At 44.7% G+C, this 16149-nt stretch overlaps 1 protein-coding gene and 1 long non-coding RNA gene across 17 annotated transcripts in view; both read right to left on the minus strand.

The window, feature by feature from the left end:
• Positions 1–16149, minus strand: part of LOC120998305 (gastrula zinc finger protein XlCGF26.1-like) — a 4064644-nt gene that overhangs the window by 3013674 nt on the left and 1034821 nt on the right. For 12 of the 16 annotated variants that reach the window (XM_040428955.1, XM_040428942.1, XM_040428934.1 and 9 more), the window contains one exon: positions 16024–16115. The exons of the other annotated variants lie outside the window; for them this stretch is intronic. In XM_040428955.1, the coding sequence (XP_040284889.1) occupies positions 16024–16115 (92 nt within the window). The remainder of the gene's footprint in view (positions 1–16023; positions 16116–16149) is intronic. 16 annotated transcript variants of the gene reach the window in all.
• On the minus strand, positions 9802–15830 carry LOC120998431. Its single transcript, XR_005778376.1, has 2 exons — positions 15770–15830; positions 9802–9881 (listed from the first exon to the last, which is right to left on the minus strand). It is a non-coding gene; the product is annotated as an uncharacterized LOC120998431 (long non-coding RNA).

The following is a 16149-nucleotide window of genomic DNA, read 5'->3' on the forward strand; positions in this document are numbered from 1 at the left end:
CCTGATCCCTAGCGCTGTTGAAAAGATGCGGAATCTTTAAACCTCCCGACGTGGCACGTTTCTGTCGTGTCGACTCCTCAGGGGAAGTTGGTACAAAAAGAGGGGGAAAACAGCATGTAGCATATATGACCGTAGGTACACAATCAATGGACCATACAGTCAAAGATGCAAAAAGAGGGCTCTATCAGCCGGATAAAGAGCCAATGAGCAGACACCCCTGGTGTTGAAGTGCTGCGCTTTAGCATACACAACCGTGGGTACAGACCAAAGAATGATCCCCACGGTTAGAGATGCCAGAAAAACTCTATCAGCGAGATTAAGAGCCGATGGGCAGGCACTCCTGATGTTGAAGTGCCGTGCGGCAGAGTGATAGATGTTCCTCTGCACGTTGGTGTGTAGGGATATGGTGATCCTCACTAAAGGTAAAGTCCCACTAGTTCTGGGGTTCCTACGTTTACCTGCCACACTGATACATACCTTTGTGGGGTTTAAATAGAGCCCAAACGCGCCTCTCCTGGATGGACCGCCCTGTGATCGTCCGCGTCGGCGTCTGACGTCATGCGCATGCGCCGCACATGTCTCGCGCATGCGCCGCGCCGAATAGACGTCAGACCCCGGCGCCTGACACCACGTGATAGCGGCAGCCAATCACAATCATGAGAAGGCCGTGGGAGAATGCGGTTGCCTTGGAGATGATGACAACAAATCGGCAACCCTACGGAATGCCTCCTAATAGAAGCGTCCATAGCAACGCTGTGACACAGAATCACAGCAAGATAGAAACTGACATTTCCTGCAGGATGCATGTAGGACTAGAAAGCGCTGCAGAGAGCTAGCTGAAGTAATTAAATGTATGACAGAAACCAAGAGGGGTAATCTAGGTTCCTATTAACAGTGTCATTTATATGAAGCACCCGTAATCCAGCCTTTCATTAAGGCCCAGGGGTGCGGTAGTTTTCAAGCAGAATATCCAGCGGGATTCACGCTGGAGGAGATGTTTATCCCAGTCATCCCCTCTGATGGGAGGCTTCACCAGGTCAATGCCCAGAAATCCCAGGGATGCCCTACCGTTATGCGCAGTGTGTACATGCTTGGATAGTGGGGTATCCCGTTTGTGTGAGATATCCCCCAGGTGTTCTCCTATCCGCTTCCTAAACTCGCGTATTGTTTTCCCTATATATTCCATCCCACACTCGCACTGGATACGGTATATAACCCCTCTGGATTTACAGTTGATAAAGTGTGGGATGGCGTATATTTGGCCTGTCACGTGGCTTACAAAGGATTTTGTGGTCTGTATGCGTTTGCACGCAATACAATTCCCACATTTGTGGCAACCCACAATGTTTGCCCGCAGCCAGGTGGACTTAGTGCGATTAGGTGCAAAATGGCTGTGAACCAGTTTGTCAAGTAGATTAGGCCCCCTTCTGTAAGTGATCTGAGGCTGGTCTCCCAGCACATCCTGCAAATCTGGGTCCATTTTAAGGACCTCCCAGTGACGTTGGATGATGCGCTTTACCTGTTTGGGCCCTCTATCATAGTTGGTGATAATCCTCATCACTTTTGGTTGCGGGGTTGGGGATTGATTGGGAGTTAGTAGGGAAGATCTTGATCGGGATAGGGCGGTCTGAAATGCAGACCTTAAAACATGGTCAGGGTATCCCCTTGTCTTGAATCTCCGCCTCAGATCTGCTGCTTGATTGATAAAATCACGTTTGTCCGAGCAGTTTCGTCTGAGTCGCAGATATTGGCCCCTAGGAATTCCACTCCTGAGTGGGAGTGGATGATTACTCTCCCATCTCAGGAGGGAATTCGTGGAGCTGGCCTTCCTATAAATGGAGGTATCGAGTTCACCTCTGTTGTTTTTGGAGATTTTTATGTCCAAAAAAGGTAAACTCGTAGGGTGCGATTCGCTCGTGAAGTGCATCCCTATTTGGTTTTAATTGAGATGCTGGACAAAGGCCTCAAAACCCACTTGATCTCCATTCCAGAGGATGAAAATGTCGTCAATGTATCGCGCCCACAAGCCAATTTCAAAAGTGTCCAACGCTTCATCCTCACTGAAAACCGTAGTCTCCTCCCACCAGCCCAGGAATAGGTTTGCGTACGATGGGGCACAGGGGCTCCCCATCGCCGTACCCCTGAGCTGGTGGTAGGTCTTGCCATCAAAGGAGAAAAAGTTTCGTGTGAGGGTGAATTGGCTGTGGGCGCGATACTGACATCCCCGTGATCGAAGGAAGTGCTCCACAGCAAGGAGGCCTAAACGATGTGGTATAGATAATTATAATGCCTCCACATCGATACTGGATAGGAGGCATGTCTCCTCCAATGTCAGACCCTCCAAACGTTTAAGGAGGTCAGTGGTGTCTCTGACATGGGAGGGGAGAGCCGTCACAAAGGGTGCCAATATCTGATCAATGTAAATCCCCATATTCTGGTTGAGATTATCCACCCCAGAGACTATCGGTCTCCCCTTCAGGGGGTGGACCCCCTTATGAACTTTGGGGAGGCTGTAGAATGTGGATTTACGGGGGTATGCCGGAAATAGAAAAGCATACTCGTCGGCTGTAATGATGTGAGAGGCCTTGGCCTCGTCTAAGATGATCTTCAATTCCCGCCTGTAACCCTCGGTGGGGTCTCTATCCAAGATTTCATACGTCTCTGTATCTGCTAAGATGTTCCTACACATATTCTTATATTGCGCCGAGTCCATGACCACGATGTTACCCCCCTTGTCGGCGGGTTTGATGACAATGTGGGGGTCATCCGCTAGTGTAGAGATGGCAGTGGTCACAGACCCGGCGCAATTGGAATAATGTGTAGTCACTCTCAGGTCCTCCAGATCCCTGGTTACCATGTTTAGAAAAACGTCGATACAGGATAATTCATTCGCAGTGGGTGGCATCTTGGTACTTTTTAGTTTTAAATTGGTGAATGGGCCTATGCCCGAGGCCAGTCCCTCTTCAGTACTCAGGGAACACAAGAATTGTACGTCACCCAATAGGTCAGTGGGGATCCCTAACTCAAGGCACTGGCGCCGATCCATATGCTTATAGTGCTTATGCCACCTTAACTTACGGATGAATAAATTAATATCTTTGACGGATGAAAACCTGTCGAACTTGGGGGTGGGCACGAAAGATAGGCCTAGTTCTAGGGTCTTAATCTCATCCACGCTCAAGATGCGTGAGGAGAGATTAATCACTTGTGGGCCTAGAACTAGGCTGGAGGTTTCTGTGTGCGACTGCGCAGCGGGTAGTCCTGGGTTTGATTGAACTGGCCTAACAAACGATTGTCCTGTCCCCTATAGGCACCCCGACCTTTACCCTTTCTGTAGTTGCCCCTGTTATTGTGTTTAATCACCTTTGGAACCGTATCTTTATCGGAGTCAGACAGGTCAGTTTCAGTAGAAGATCTCTCTGAATTGCTTGGTACTACCTCTCTTCTTGTGTTACCAAGAGACGAGTAGATCCGGTTTTCTTTAAAATCAGAGAGATCTCTAATGAACGGCCGGTGTTTTCTCTCTTTGAGATGATATTGATACTTTTCCAAGGTGAGTTGGAGCTGTTTCTCCTTGTTCTGAAACTCTGTTTCCTGCGAAAAAGTCTGCACTACCTCTGTATATTCTGTCAATTTCTGACTCAGAGCGGCTAGGGTGTTTTTTTCAGCTAATCAAAAGTTTAGGACCACACCTCCAAAAAAAAACGAAACCCCCCAAAACAGAAATCCAACTTCCAAACATGAACTCAGTAATAAGTAGCTCCGCTGTTATTGTTTATCACTTCAAAAATTTGTTTCGGCATGCTTGATGCAAGCGTTTCCATGAGGTGAGTGGGAACGTTTCTCCAAGTGGTGAAGACGGCCGCACGAAGGCCATCTACTGTCTGGAACTGTTGTCCATTTTTGTAAACTTCTCTTGCCATCCATCCCCAAAGGTTCTCAATTGGATTTAGATCAGGGGAACATGCAGGATGGCCCAAAAGAGTGATGTTATTCTCCTGGAAGAAGTCCCTTGTCCTGCGGGCATTGTGTACTGTAGCGTTGTCCTGTTGAAAAACCCAGTCGTTACCACACAAACGAGGGCCCTCAGTCATGAGGAATGCTCTCTGCAACATCTGGACATAGCCAGCGGCCGTTTGACGCCCCTGCACTTCCTGAAACTCCATTGTTCCACTAAAGGAAAAAGCACCCCAAACCATTATGGCGCCCCCTCCACTGTGGCGCTTAGAAAACATCTCAGGTGGGATCTACTTGTCATGCCAGTAAAGCTGGAAACCATCAGGACCATCAAGGTTAAATTTTTTCTCATCAGAGAATAATACTTTCTTCCACCTTTGAATGTCCCATGTTCGGTGCTCTCTTGCCAAGTCCAAACGAGCAGTTCTGTGGCGTTCAAGGAGACAACGTTTTTTGTTTTTGAAGCCCTTCAGTCTCAGATGCCGTCTGATGCTTATGGGGCTGCAGTCAGCACCAGTAAGAGCCTTAATTTGGGTCGAGGATCGACCAGTGTCTTGACGGACAGCCAATTGGATCCTCCGGCTCAGTGCTGATGAAATTTTTTTGGGTCTTCCACTACACTTTTTTGTTCCATAACCCTCAGGATCATTTAACAAATTCCAAATGACTGTCTTACTGCGTCCCACCTCAGCAGCGATGGCGCACTGTGAGAGACCCTGCTTATGCAGTTCAACAACCCAACTACGTTCAAAAAGGGAGAGTTTTTTTGCCTTTGCCATCACAACATGTGACTACCTGACAGAAAATGACAATGAATCCACATCTTTGCACAGATTTGGCCTTTTAAAGGCATGTGGTCCTAAAATTTGGTTCAGCTGAAAAACAGCCTGTTTCAGGTTAATCGCTATTTTCAATTAATTGAATGCTCAAAAAATGTTTTGTCTCACTCTCATTTCTTCTTGTTGCATGTTGAAGCTCTACTTGGAACCTTGTTAAGATCTAACAATGTAAAATATGATTTTTTTGCAATTTTTAAGTGGTCTTAAACTTTTGATCAGGACTGTATGTTATACCATAGTCACTGGTGGTCCAGTGTTATTATGGTGTACCAAAGTCATTTGTGGTCTAATGTTATTATGGTATACTGTAGTCACTGGTGGTCCAGTGTTATACCATAGTCATTGGTGGTCCAATGTTATTATGGTATACCGTAGTCATTGGTGGCCCAGTTTTATTATGGTATATCATAGTCATTAGTGGTCCAGTGTTATTATGGTGTATCATAGTCATTGGTGGTCCAGTGTTATTATGGTGTATCATAGTCATTGGTGGCCCAGTGTTATTATGGTGTACCAATGTACCATAGTCATTGGTGGTCCAGCGTTATTATGGTGTTTCATAGTCACTGGTGGTCCAGCTTTATTATGGTGTATTATAGTCAATGGTGGTCCAGTGTTATTATGGTGTATCATAGTCATTGGTGGCCCAGTGTTATTATGGTGTACCAATGTACCATAGTCACTGGTGGTCCAGCTTTATTATGGTGTATCATAGTCGCTGTTGGTCCATCTTTACTATGGTGTATTATAGTCAATGGTGGTCCAGCGTTATTATGGTGTACCATAGTCATTGGTGGTCCAGCTTTATTATGGTGTATCATAGTCATTGGTTGTCCAGTGTTAATATGGTGTACCGTAGTCATTGTTGGTCCAGTTTTATTATGGTGTACCATAGTCATTGGTGATCCAGTGTTATTATGGTTATCATAGATCTATTCGTTAAAGAACTTCATTTATATTGCTGTTTTCGACTGTGTAGCAAAACTTGGTCAAAGTTGGGCAAGACTTTGGTGAATGACTTTCAATCTGCGTATTTAAAAACATATTAAAATAGGAATCCGAAGTTGGGTTTAGTACCGAGGTACCAGCCAGTACCAAACCCAACTTTGGATTCCGAATTTGAAATATTTTGAAAAATGTAGAAATGATTACCGAATTCATTCACTGAACGAATTTCACCTCAGTGGAGCCAATACATTTTAATGTTGTACGGAGGTCTCTGTACAGCACTAAAATGAAGTATTTGAACTAATCGACTGCATCTATGATCCGAACCTCGATTCACCCAAGCCCAGTTACTAACTGTAAAAAGGCATTTTATTATTTGGTGGATAATAATTCTAATGCACCATTAGGAGTGAAGCAGGCTTTGGCAATGTATATATAATAATGTATAGAAGAAGTATTGGCGTTACATGTTCTAGCAACTGTCCACTAGAGCGTGTAATCCTAGTGTACAGGTTGTGCGACCGAAAATTGCAAATCCCACAGATGCTCAATAGGGTTTAGCTCTGGAGACTTAGACTTGGCCATGCTAGCACCTTTACCCTCAGTTTCTTTACCAAGGGAGTGGTCGTGGAGGTGTTTGGAGTTGTTATGTTGAAATATCGCCCTGCGGCCCAGATTCTGAGGGGAGGGGTTCATGCACTGCTTCAGTATGTCACAGGACATGTTGGCATTCATGGTTCTCTCAATGAACTGTAGCTCCCACAGCTGGCAGTACTCATGCAGCCCCAAACCATGACTCTCCACCACCATGCCTGACTGTAGGCAAGACACACTTGTCTTTATACTCCTCACCTGGTTGCCGCCACACACACTTGACACCATCTGAACCAAATAAGTTTATTTTGGTGTCATCAGACCACAGGATGTGGTTCCATTAATCCATGTCCTTAGTGTGCTTGTCTTGAGCAAGAAGAGGCTCTCAGCTGGCAGCACTCACTCAACCTCTGGATATGACGCTGAGCACGTGCACTCCCCTTTTTTGGTCAACCATGGCGAGGCCTGTTCTGAGTGGAACCTGTCTTGTTAAACCGCTGTATGGGCTTGGCCACCGTGCTGCAGCTCATTATCAGGGTGTTGGCGATCTTCTTACAGCCTCAGCTCTTTTTTTCAGATCCTCAGAGAGTTCTTTGCCCGAGGTGCCATGTTAAACTTCCAGTGACCAGTATGAGAGAATGTGAGAGCGATAACACCAAATTTACCACACCTGCTCCCCAGTAACACTAACCTAGTAACATTAACGAGTCACATGTGAAAGAAAAAATGGCTAATTGGGCGCAACTTGGCAATTTTCACTTAGGGGTGTACTCACTTTTATAAGATACTTGTATGCCAGTTCATTATCTTGTCTATTGCATTCCTACATAATTATTTTTTCATTTGATGGAGTTTTTTATTTACAGACAGGAGCCCCAACGGGGGTCGAGATTTTTACCTTCTCTGGCGAATTTAGTGATGGCATTTTGGGAGGAAAAGTAGATTTTTTTGATGGATAATTCTTTCAGACAGGTTGTTGTCTGGTATGGATGCCACATTGACGACTTCCTAATTATTTGGCGTCGAGATATGGCGCCCATACCGGACTTCATAAAATATGTCAATGACAATGATATGAACTGGAGATTTACAGGACAGGATTTCCCCCCAGAAATCCACTTCTTGGATCTTACTTTAACGGGCAGCATAATGCAGAACCGTGTCCAGACTACCATATGTAGAAAGCCGTAAGCAGGCAACAGTGTTCTGGAGGCCAGCCCAAATTATCCTCGACACACAATCACAGCGGTTCTCTTCAAATTCATGAGGATTAAAAGGACTTGCTCCACAGAAAATTTAGGAAGCTAATAACAGACTGCGTGACCAAGGGTACAAGTGGTGGATGCTGGACCGGGCATCTCATATTGTCCATCACAAATCCAGACAAGCAAAAATAAGGATAATAAACCCACTTTCTCCACAGCATTTAGTGATCAGTTTGCCAAGATTAGCAACATCACATGGAGCGGTCAGGTACTGCTGCAGTCTTATGGGCAGCAACTGCCTCTAATTAGTCTAATGATACCACAATGTCCTAACCCTCTAACCATCCCACAAAAAATAAAAACTTTTCAATAATTTAGCCAACATAAAGTAGACACATTTACAATGTAAAATATCAACTTTTTTGTGTAGTTTCACCATCTAACTCAAAACCATAAATTCTCAGATCTTGAAAATTGCAAATTTTTCTAAATTTTCATGAAATTTCACATTTGTGTATACAAAAACACAAAAATAGCAACCCAAATCTGCCACAAACATACAATATGTCACAAAAACAATGTGAAAACACGTCCAATTTGAAAAATGGGGCTCCGTCCTTAAAGGGGTTGTCTCACCTCAGACATTAGGGGCATATCGCTAGGATATGCCCTCAATATCTGATAGGTGTGAGGGCCACCTCTGGGACTTGCACTTATCTTTAGAACAGAGCACACAAAGTGAAGGACGGTGCATCTCACATGCGCAGCCGGCCTCCATTCATTCCTATGGAACTACCAAAAATAGCCAAACGGTGCGCTAGGCTATTTTCGACAGTCCCATTGAAATTAATGGGAAGTGCACCGTGCAAGCGTGGTCACCTACCCATTCACTTCTATGGGGCTGACGGAAATAGCCGAACCAACGCTCAGCTATTTTGGGCGCTCCCATAGGACTAAATGGAGGGCTGTCACGCATAAGCGGTGCACCCTCCATCACTTCATGGGTTCCATTCTAAAGATAGGTGCAGGTCCAAAGGTTCATGCGGACGATTCATCTTCACTGCTCTCACAGTAAATAAGGCTGTTCTTCTCTTCCTCATATCCACAATACTTTTCCTCCATGGACCTAATCACTGTTGACCTCAGGCTAATTCCACCCAAAAAGAAACCTTCTTATTGGCGGTTTGATATCTGTGAATAACCTGATGGGTTATACATCTGTTTTTGCATTTCCAACATTACAAGCAAGAATTTGGTTTCCTCTGTGTATGAATTCTCTGACGAGTTTCAAATTTTCATCTTATTTTAAAAAATTCTTCACATATAGAAGATCAGGACGGTTTCTTTCCGCTGTGACTTTTCTGATGATTTCGAAGATTGGTATTACAAATAAAGGATTTTCCACATTGTGAACATGAATAAGGCTTCTCTCCTGTGTGATATCTCTGGTGTACAACAAGACTTTGTTTGTGTGTAAAGGGTTTTCCACATTCAGAGCATGAAAATGGCTTCTCTCCTGTATGAATTCTCTCATGTGCAACAAGATTTGATTTCTCTGTAAAACATTTCCCACATTCTGAACATGAATACGGCTTCTCTCCGGTATGATATCTATGGTGTGTAACAAGACTTGATTTCACTGTAAAACATTTCCCACATACTGAACATGAAAATGGCTTAACTCCTGTATGATATTTCTGGTGTGTAACAAGACCTGATATAAATGTAAATGATTTGCCACATTCAGAGCATGAAAATGGCTTCTCTCCTGTATGAATTCTCTCATGTGCAACAAGATGTGATTTCTTTGTAAAACATTTCCCACATTCTGAACATGAATATGGCTTCTCTCCTGTGTGAATTCTCTGATGTTCTCTAAGTTTTGCTTTACTAAAGAAACATTTCCCACATTCTGAACATGGAAATGGCTTCTCTCCTGTGTGACATTGCTGATGTCTAACAAGATCTGATTTATTTTTAAAACATTTCCCACATTCTGAGCATGGAAATGGCTTCTCCCCTGTGTGAATTCTCTCATGTATAATCAGATGTGATTTATGGGCAAAACATTTACCGCAGTGTGAACAGGGATATCGCCTCTCTCCTGAGTAAGTTTTCTGATGTGTACCAAGATGCGATTGTGGTGTACTTGTGAGAACAACATGGGATTGGTCAGAAGGTTGCTTATTATTAGTTGAATTACGTGGTAGATCTGTAACGAGAAGCCCTGGATATACAAGCAGGGTAATGAGGTTTTCTCCTGAAGAGTGCGGAATGATAGCTCCATTTTCTACCGGCGATAACATGATGGTTCCCGCAGAGTTCTTATTGGCATTTCCTGTTAGGATTAAAAATGGATTTTGTTATTTTTTTCACACCACAAAATGATAACATTCCTAGTAGGCTGGAAACAGACATGCAGTGTGAGCCAAATTCAGAAGTAGATCCAGCAGGAAAGAGGAGAGAAGTCCTTCCTTTACATTCACTATTCCTTTCGAGCTGGTAACTATAGGGAACTTAGGATAATGCATCTGTAGTATTAAAAATAATGGAAACTACTAAAACACAAGACAATTGTCCTCCTGAACCCAGAATAGCATGGCTATTGCCGGTGGTGCCGTAGACATCACGTATCTGGATTTCAGCAAATCTTTTTATATAGATCTCAATAAAGAACTGATAGATACGTTACTTAATCTTGGGATAGTTCAGTGGATTTGCAATTGGTAAAGGATATATATCAAAGTGTTGTTAATGTTGAACTTTTGGAAGTGACCACAGCGGTCTGTATTGGGCCTGCTGTATGTTTGGAAGTGTTTTGGTAGGTAGAGTATGAGGGTAGGTAGGATGTGCCTGTAGGAAGAGTATGACGGTAGGTAAGGTGTGCCTGTAGGTAGAGTATGACGGTAGGTAAGATGTGTCTGTAGGTAGGGTATGACGATAGCTAGGATGTGCCTGTTGGTTAGGCATGACGGTGGGTAAGGTGTGCCTGTAGGTAGAGTTTGACGGTAGATAGGGTATGACGGTAGGTAGGGTATGATGATAGGTAGGATGTGCCTGTTGGTCAGGTATGACGGTAGGTAAGGTGTGCCTGTAGGAAGAGTATGACGGTAGTTAGTATGTACCTGTAGGTAGGGTATGAAGGTATCTTGGGTGTGCCTGTATGTAGGGTATTACGATAGATGGGGGTGCCTGTAGGTAGGGTATGATGGTAGGTAGGGTGTGCCTGTAGGTAGAGTATGATGGTAGATAGGGTGTGCCTGTATGTAGGATATGACGGTAGATGGGGTGTACCTGTTTGCCAGTGGCACAACAATTAGCAATAGAGCTGACATTCCTGGAGGTGTCTCTAATACTGAAAATAATTTACCTTTACCAGATAAATGAAGCGAACAATGGAAACTGCAGTTCAAAGTTTCCGAGTGTAAAATAATGAACTTTAGGAGAAGGAATCCTCTGAATATTGTGCTAACAGTCTAGTATTGGCCAGGATTCCAGAAGACCAGCATCTAGAACACTTTGGATATTTTAAAGCAATGTCAGAAGTAGAACGCCAGTGCAGCCACTTTAAAGCTTTTTAAAGACCCTTAAAGCAGACAGTTCCGGAAGAGCATCATCGCGTTCACTAGAGGACAGCGAACATCTCATCTTATACTGCAGCCTAACGTTCCACTACGGAAACATTCTGAAGACAACAAGTCCTCTTCAGACTTGTGTGCAAGGTTGTCAGGGGATCATGTGTGTTGTCAGAGTGAGTTTTCAAATAATAGACATAAAGAAAGGGATGATTAGACGTTGGCTACATTGCAAGGAGGTATAATATTGTCTAAACTTTATCCAAAGAACATCCAGCATTTTGCACAAAAAAAAAACGTGGGCAAAGACAGCGATGAGTAATCACAGTGATGAGTTTTGAGGAATCAGAATAAATCACACAATAATTCAATTACAAGATGAGAACTGCTTTTCCAGAATCCAAGCTCAATAGATAAAAAAAAATAGGGGGAGGGAAAAAAGAGGACACACGGACCACCTCATAAAGTTCAGGATAAGTCTGGTGGTAGTGTGCCAATACAGCAGGGCTCCAGATGGCGACCAAAACAGTCGCCAATTCGCTTGGACTGCCGACCTGCAGCTGAATTAGGGTTACACCGGGTCTTACTACTTATCGATACTCTAGGCTGCATAGCCTAGTATCAGTTAAAGAGAGCGCGCAGTGGAGAAAGAGGGAGTCCCTCCCCACTGTGACATGGCTGCTGCTGCCATCAATGGGGAGATAGCAGGGAGGAGGAGGGGAGAAGCTGTGGCCACTGCGCCAACAATGAATGTAAAACATATTAATGCAAGTATAGGCAGCGGTATCACAGACCCGGCACCCGGACTCAATAGCAGGGCATGCAATCCGCGGCAATTAACCCCTTAGGTGCCACATCTGATGGGTTAATTGCCGCGGATCGCATGCCCTGTTATTAAGGCCGGGTGCCGGGTCTGTGATACCGCTGCCAGCACCCGCCGCCTACAGTTGCATTAATGAGTTAATTACATTCATTGGTGGCGCAGTGCGCCCCCTCCCCAGTATTATAAATTATAAACCATTGGTGGCGCAGTGCGCCCCCCCCTCCCGAGTATTATAAACCATTGGTGGCACAGTGCGCCCTCCCTCCCCCTAGTATTAGTATCATTAGTGGCGCAGTTCGCCCTCCCCCAAGGTATTAGCAATATTGGTGGTGCAGTGCGCCCTTTCCCCCAAGAATTAGCAATATTGGTGATGCAGTGTGCCTTCCCCTCCCAATATTAGTATCATTGGTGGCGCAGTGCGCCCTACCTCCCGCCCCCCCAGTATTAGTATCATTGGTGGCGCACAGGGTCCCCTCCCCTCCTCTTCATTGATGGCAATGGCAGATTACTCTGCTGGGGCTCCAATCGGTTACCATGGCAGCCAGGACGCTACTGAAGCCGCCCATGTTAAGCTGCCTGCTGTGTGCACAAAGCCCAGGGCAGCAGAGAGAGTGTGAGGTCCTATTCACCCTGATAGAGCTCTATAACGGTGAATAGGACAAGGGTTCTAGCCCCTAAGGGGGCTAATAGTTAAAAAAATAATAATAATACAAAAAGTTTAAATCGCCCCGTTTTACGTCTAAAATTTGCAAACAATAAAAAATAAACATATTGTATTCTCCTAGATGTAGTGCTGGCTTACTGCTGTCACCTGCGTCTCATCTTCTCCGCTAAGTCCTTTTTTTTAATTATAATTATTTGAAATTTGGCGACTAAAAAATGTTTTGGCCCCTAAATTTTTCAGTTTAGGAGCCAATGGATCCTGGTCATTTTTTTTAGTCTGGAGTGCTGTACAGGACTTCCAGAATAACTAACTTTTTTAGTTAACTAACTAACTTTTTAAACTTTTGCTTCTTTTTGCAGGGCAGTCCATCCCAGTCACCCAGTCCATCCTAAATAAATGGAAGTGCGTGGGGCGCCATAGCCGCCGGATGCCCACTGTTTAAAACAGCAAGCGCTAAGGGCTAATGTATGCGATCGACGATAACGTCAATCGCACACATTTAACCCCTCAGATGCCGTGGTCAAATGCAACCAATGTTTTTTGAGGTTAAAAACCTGGAGCACGTGCTCCTGGCCATGAACCGCAAGGATCGGGAGAGCCGGATGTTGCATGCAACAGCCTCGGTCCTCCTGAATGATTCAAGGCTGCCGCTTATAGGTTCCTAAAGAGACCTTGTGACTCCAGTGCTCCAATCACTCCAATGATTGCTTGAACTATTAAAAAGTGTAAAAAAAATATATATAATAAAGTTTAAACTCAAATTCAAATCACCCTCGTTCCGAGAATTAAAATAAAAATGCATAACCAATAAAAAAAATAAACATAGTGGGAATCGCTGCGTGCGAAAATGTCTGTGGTATGAAAATATCTATCCCATATGGTGAAACGGAAAAAAGTCAAAATGGCCGATTCAGAATTTTTTGGTCACTTTCATAAAAAGTGATAAAAAAAAATCATGGTATTGATGAAAAGTAAAGATCTCCCTGCATAAAATGAGCCCTCAGTGTCACAGACGTACCGAGACATATGGACATTCCCACCACAGGTGGCAGGAGATCTGTGAGACTGGCAACACGTGGTTTGATCTGACATGTTTTCCTTTTGGATCAAATGACGTCTGTGTTGTTTCTGGTGCTCGCCTCACCTTCATTCCCAGGTGTTTCTTTATTTATTGTTGTTCCTCCCACTATGCTGTGCGGTTTATAGCTTCTGTTGGACTTGTGCTTAGCTTGTGTTTGGTTCTCGACTCAATTCCTGGTGCTACCAAAGCTTCATTGAAGAGAAGTGTTTCCTTTCCCTTTTGTATTTTGTTTATATATACTGTATTTTTCGCTTTATAAAACGCACTTTCTCCCCCCAAAAGTGAGGGGAAAATGGCCGTGTATCTTATAAAGCGAATACTAGTGTGCGCTTCCATTATGGAATCAGTCACTACTATACATTAGGTGGCGGGAGCGGGGAAGAAGCGCTGCAAGCGCTTCCGGTACTCACCCTCCCTGGTCTTCTTTGATGGGGCCAGCGCTGCACTGTCCTGACCCTTTAGCGAAGCGAACTTTAGATGCTAAATCCAAAGTTGGCTTATTCAAAACTGTCTTAGTGTTAGAATGTATGGTCTCCGATGAGCCGAAGTTAGCCACGCGTGACTTTGTTGAATAACTTCGGTAGATGATTTTTATAGTGGAAAACCACTTTAAAACTTGGAACCGAACTTCAGTTCCGAGGTTTCCTATTGTCCAGCATTCTCTTGTGGTGTGTGACCGCTGACCCCGTTCCCACCCTAGATGAGCGGTGATGAGACTGCTCCTGAGGACACGCCAGCATCACATTCATGTCATGTTTATACGTACATGCTGTTATTTCTTCCTGCACCGTGTATGATACATGTGATGTGATATCCCAGATTATGTGACTTTAAGCAGCTGTAAGTGCATCGCTGTGGATGAGACTGTGGCCATAGCAGGAACGTGTATTAGGGATGTCACAGGTGACCCTGTACTGGCACCTCAGATAAGTGTTATAGGTCTGGAGCCCTGAAGATAATCGCACTAATTACTGGAGAACCGCACTCTGTACAGTAGGAACACACTTTATATGTTGTATATTGCACTGTATTCTGTCAACCATTGGTGGCAGGGAAGGGTTAACCCCACGCTCGTATTTCCCAAGACGGAATAAATACAAATGCAGGGAGAGCCATGCGGTCAGATGCAGAAAAGAGACGACCTGCCCTTCAGTGATTTGGGAGATGCAGGGGTTTTGGTGGTTAGTTAGCTGCCAGTGGAGGTGCGTGACACTAGCCATAAAGGAGACCACCGCAGGACCTGGACAGGGCAAAGGAGCAGCTGAGCACCGCAGAGGACTTGAAGACGGGGCACAGGGAGAGAAAGAAGCAACCAATGACATTAAGCTGCTGTCTCTTTAAGAGAAAGCACTATTATTAAATCAGCTGCCGCTGACTAAGACCAGATTCCCACATCTGGATTCCAGATCCGGATAGCTCCCGGTGAGGTTGGGTCAGTAAACCTGTGGTTGGGCCTAATTGAGCGGATATGCTGACGGAGCCTCTCATCGGGCACCATCCTGGTCACTGTGAATTTACACCAAGACTGTGTCCTAATAGAGAGACTCTGTAACCACATGCTAATCCCCCATGTGAAGTAGTAAGGGTAGGCTCACAGATCGCATATACACTGTGGATTTAAGGGCAGCAAATCCTCAGCATTCTACAGTACCAGCAAAATGGAGGACATTCTGAGAAATCTTATCTTATGCTGCAAAAAAAAAATCTGAGCGTAAATTGACCTGAAGTTCGGATTTAAATCTGCAGCCGATCAACTCTGTGGAAATGTAAAGAGCGAAATCTACGGCAAATCCACATGTAACACATACAGATTTCACCAGACCCTTACAAATAATCCTGTTGCCCCACATGAGTTCAGTAAATATTCTTAGATGCTGCGGTCTCTAGTGACTGTGGGATCGCAGGGTTTAAACAGGTGGGTTCGGTGTTACCTCCAGTCCCGGCAGCAGGCAGGACTCCACTGTAAAACACACCCAGGACCCACAGCGTATGGAGCGGCCTCAGCTTACTTTACTGGAGATCTAAGGTGGAGCCTTACCTGAAGAAACCTCCCAATTCCCTTCCTCCATTCATTACTCCATACCTGTGGTCACATGGACTGGAATGTCCTCCTCCACCTCACTCTTACACGGGGGATCGCCCATCATCCGCTCTTCTTCATCCACTTTAATATCAGTCACATCTTCCCCCTGATTTGTCATCTGTAACAATTCAGGACAATACAGCAGACAGGTGGGAAATCTAACAGATCCACATAAGAGACCCCCACCATCTATGACCCCTCTATGACTGCAGGACCCCCCTATATAGATGTGTATAGGGCTCAGCTCCATCTACCTGATGGTTCTCTGGGAGCTTCTCCTCTGGACAGTCCTGGGAATACAGAGGACGGGGACATCTCTCGGAGGGATTTCCTTCTATGAGTCCATCTGTAGAAAACACACAGGAGAGATTATTACATGT

This window comes from Bufo bufo, chromosome 4 (genome assembly GCF_905171765.1).
Source record: "Bufo bufo chromosome 4, aBufBuf1.1, whole genome shotgun sequence".
Lineage (NCBI taxonomy): Eukaryota > Metazoa > Chordata > Amphibia > Anura > Bufonidae > Bufo > Bufo bufo.